The following is a 4,613-nucleotide window of genomic DNA, read 5'->3' on the forward strand; positions in this document are numbered from 1 at the left end:
AGACCCACAATCTAAAAAAGGAATCGTTGCTCTTTTGAGGGATGCTATCTCAATGGTGACACTGGAAAGTCCAGATTGCCTGACATACTAGTAACCAATTTTGGGGGGTCAGGTTCCAACAGGTCTCTGGGTTTAAGGGAGTTAAGTCTATGCTGAGGGTGGAGAGGGAGAAGAGCACCTAAAAACTTATTTTAGTTGTTCCATACCACAAGGAGTTTGTGCCAACATGGCTAATGTGTGTCAACATCAAGGAATCCCTCCTTCCTGGGATCCAAGAGGAAGTGTTTCAAAACTGGACAGGAAAGGTGTTTTTTCCCCCACATCAATCCAGCTTCAGAAATATTCTATTAGTGACATGTGCCCTTCCCAAAAAAACAACAATTAAATGTTCTGTGTGCTAACAACATATCTTTAAAAAAAGTAAAACAAAATTCTGAATTTTTATAAAACTTGATAAAAAAATAGTATTTCAAACTACTGTCACCAGAAGTACACAGTTATCAAAAATGCACACACTTCACTTGGCATCTCCAGCACCTTCAGCTTTCTGTACCTGGTCTGTTATGACATTTCTACTTTTTGCAGGGTTATTCCCATCCTTGTCAGCATCAACTTTCCCCTTTTTCCCTTTGGGTACCTTCTCTCCCTTCTTTGCAGGGGCCTTTTTAAGCTTGGGCTCTGGCTTTGGAGGAGCAGGTTTAGCAGATAACCTTGCAGATCTCCTCTGTGGTTTGTCCTTCACCTTGGCTTTATCTCCTTTAGCATCCCCTTCAGCATTTCTCTTGGGCATGGTCGCAACGACAGTGAGATGTAGGCAATGAACACAGGAATACAGTGGTGCATGGGCTTTGGTCGGTCCAGGGATCGCTCTTGTCTCTTTTTTGCACTGCTCCTGGCTAGATTTTCTTTCTTTTTCTTGCCTAACTGCTGTGGCTAAGACATCTAATAATATGCTGAATAAAAGTGGTAAGAGTGGGCATCCTTGTCTTGCACCTGACCTTAGAGGGAAAGCTTTCCTTTTCACCAATGGGTATGATATTAACTGTGGGTTTATAATATATGGTCTTTGTTATATTGAGGTATGTTCCCTCTATACTCACTTTGTGGAGAGTTTTTATCATGAATGGATGTTGAATTTTGTCAAAAGCTTTTTCTGCATCTATTAAGATATTCATGTGAGTTTTATCTTTTGTTTTGTTAATGTGGTGTATTACACTGATCTACTGATGTTAAACCATTTTTACATCCCTGAAATAAATCTCACTTGATCATGGTATATGATCCTTTTAATGTATTGTTGAATTCATTTTGCTAATATTTTGTTGAGGTTTTTTGCTTCTGTGTTCATCTGGGATATTGGCGTATAATTTTCTTTCTTAATAGTGTCTTTGTCTGATTTGGTATCAGGGTAATGCTGACCTAATAAAATGAGTTTGGAAGTGTTTCTTCCTCTTCAATTTTTTGGAATAATCTGAGAAGGATGGGTGTTAACTCTTCTTTAAATATTTTGTAGAATTCACCTGTAAGCCATCTGGGTTTTTTTTGGAGCTTTTGGGGTTTTTTGAAGTTTTTTGATTACTGATTCAATTTCCTTGCTAGTAATTGTGCTTTTCAGATTTTCTCTTTCTTCACGATTCATTCTTAGAAGATAGTATGTTTCTAGAAATTTATCCATTTCTGCTAGGTTGTCTAATTTCTTGGCATATAATTTTTCACAGTATTCTTTTATGATCTTTTGTATTTCTGTGGTGTTGGTGGTAATTTCTTTTCTTTCATTTCTGATATTATTGGTTTGGGCTCTTTTTTTTCTTGATGAGTCTGTCTACAAGTTTGTCAATTTTTTTTAAACAGAGAAAACCACTTTTAACTTCTAATTTAAAAAAAAATTTCTCTTGCTGCTAGTTCCTTCCCCTCAGCCTGAAAACATGTTTAACTCCTCTCCCATTTCTCATCCTTCAGTTAGTGGTATTATATTTTTTATCTTATTATCTTTTATTCAGGCAAGGTAGACAGTAGAGAATCATCTTTGAGTCTTCACTTTTATCAATTCATCATAAAATTCTACTGACAATATCATTCTACTTACTTGTGCCAGGCACATTTCTAAGTACATAAGCTGTGTTTTCCCAATCAGTCTTTCACTACACTGCATTATTCTTGTTTTACATGTAAGAAAACAGAAACTTTGAGGTTCACAGCTAAGTGATGAAGTCAGAATTTGAACTCAAGCCTGTTTATTTCCAAAACTGTGTCTTGATGTCTTTTCAATTTGTCCTCTCCTGTCTTTTTCCACTGCTGTTGCTCTTGCTCACATCATCACAATGGAAGCTCTGTTAGCCAATCCCCAATTAGTCAAATCACCTCATTAACAATACTTTCCAATCCTCTTTCACACTCATCATTGGAGACTAGTAGGAGATTGTCTGGTACATTGAACTTTCCTGGTCCCAACAATTTAGTTGTATGTTTTTACCAAAAAACAGTTGTATTTTTTCCACAAGCCAGTCAATGCAGTTGTACTTTTCATTATGTTATAGTATTTAATTAAATATTATGTAAACCAATGAAACCTGAGTGTGTAAGAGAGCTGTTCCTATGAAAACTAAGTTGTAATTCTTTGGAAGACTTGGTGAGAGTGAGTGGCTGAAAATATTATAATTCAAATAAGTATGAGAAAGGTGAACCAAACATAATTGGGAAAAGTTCATAAACATGTCTTTAAGATTCTGCACTTGATTGCTCTTTGCTGCAATTTAAAGAAATAGAAATATGAGTGTGGCTTATGCAAGAAAAATGGTACAATTCCAATTAGCAGACTTATACTCAGAGGAAGGGCCTTGGCACTGTATTATACAATTGCTGGATGAGTGTACTCATATATGTCTCAGGTTAAAACTATAATCTCTAAGGTAAATGTATATATCTTTTCTTAATTCCTTGCTTGTTAAAGCAAATGACTGATCAAATTCAGTCCCTGATTTCATTGAATGAGAGGTCTTCCACCTTATCTTCCATTATTTTCCAAATAGTAACAGTACCTTTTATCTGATCCCCTAATCTTTAGCCATCATTTTCTCCATTCAGTTAACAAATACTTTTAGGAGCCTACTAATTTCCAGCATTACCTTCTTAAAACTCAGATCTAAACCTCTCGCTCCTTTACTCACAATAACTCAGTGCCTTTCCATGGTCTACAGAAGGAAGCTAAAATTACTTAGGAGAATACTAAAGACCCACAAGGATCCGATTTCCACCCCTCATTTTAAAATAACTATTTTATTTTTATTTATATTTTATTGCAGTATAGTTGCTTTATGTATACATCTATCCCCTCTTTCTTGGATTTGCTTCTCATTTAGGTCACCACAGAGCACTGAGTAGAGTTCCCTGTGCTATACAGTAGGTTCTCATTAGTTATCTATTTTATACATAGTATCAATAGTGTATATATGTCAATCCCAATCTCTCAATTCATCCCACCCACCCCAAAAGGATCATACAAATTTGTCAATTTTTTTTATCTTGAAGATAAAACTTCAAGATAAAAGTTAAAGATAAAAGAGGTGGTTGACGAACCACCTCTTAGTTTCATTGATCTTTTCTATTTTTTGTCTCTATTTAATTTATTTTCACTCTCATGTTTATTATTTCCTTCCTTCTAATTTTGGTCTTTACTTGTTTTTCTTTTTCTAGTTATTTCTTTCTTTCTTTATTTATTTTTGCAGTACGGGGGCCTCTCACTGTGGTGGCCTCTCCCATTTTGGAACACAGGCTCTGGACGTGCAGGCTCAGTGGCCATGGCTCACGGGCCCAGCCACTCTGCGGCATGTGGGATCTTCCCAGACCGGGGCACGAACCCGTGTCCCCTGCATCGGCAGGCAGACTCTCAACCACTGCGCCACCAGGGAAGTCCCTCTAGTTCTTTTAAATGTACATTTAGGTTGATTATTTGAGATTTTTCTTGTTTCTTGAGAAACAAGAAAATAGACCAATAGACATCTATTGGTTTGAACTTCTCTTCTAGAACTGCTTTTGCTGCATCCCATAGATTTTGGATTGTGGTGTTTCCCTTTTCATTTGTGTCAAGTTATCTTTTATTTCCTCTTTGAGTTCTTCATTGACATATTAATTGTTTAGTAGCATGTTGTTTAGTCTCCACATGTTTGTGTTTTTTGCAGTTTTCTTCTTGTAGTTGATTTCTAGTTTCATACATTTGTGTTGGAAAAGATGCTTGATATGATTTCAATCTTCTTAAATTTATTGAGACCTGTTTTGTGGCCTAGCATGGGATATATCCTGGAGAATGCTCCGTGTACAGTTGAAAAGAATGTGTATTCTGCAGCTTTTGGATAGAATGTTCTCTATATATCTATAAGTCCATCTGGTCTGCTGTGTCGTTCAAGGCCAGTGTTTCCTTATTGTTTTCCTGTCTCAGTGATGTCTCCATTGATGTAAGTGGAGTATTAAAGTCCCCTACTACTATTGTATTGTATTATCTTATTTCTGTTAATATTTGTTTTATATATTTAGGTGCTCTAATATTGGGTGCATAAATGTTTACAAATGTTAAATCCTCTTGTTGGGTCAACCCCTTTACCATTATGTAACACCCT

At 36.1% G+C, this 4,613-nt stretch overlaps 1 protein-coding gene across 1 annotated transcript; it reads right to left on the reverse strand.

Moving 5' to 3' along the window:
- Positions 1 to 488: 488 nt before the first annotated feature.
- Positions 489 to 832, reverse strand: LOC132513604 (non-histone chromosomal protein HMG-17-like). Its single transcript, XM_060138096.1, has one exon. The coding sequence runs from the start codon at positions 788 to 790 to the stop codon at positions 518 to 520; it is 273 nt and encodes a 90-aa protein (XP_059994079.1). The 5' UTR covers positions 791 to 832; the 3' UTR covers positions 489 to 517.
- Between the last annotated feature and the right edge of the window lie 3,781 nt (positions 833 to 4,613).

This window comes from Lagenorhynchus albirostris, chromosome X (assembly GCF_949774975.1).
Source record: "Lagenorhynchus albirostris chromosome X, mLagAlb1.1, whole genome shotgun sequence".
NCBI lineage: Eukaryota > Metazoa > Chordata > Mammalia > Artiodactyla > Delphinidae > Lagenorhynchus > Lagenorhynchus albirostris.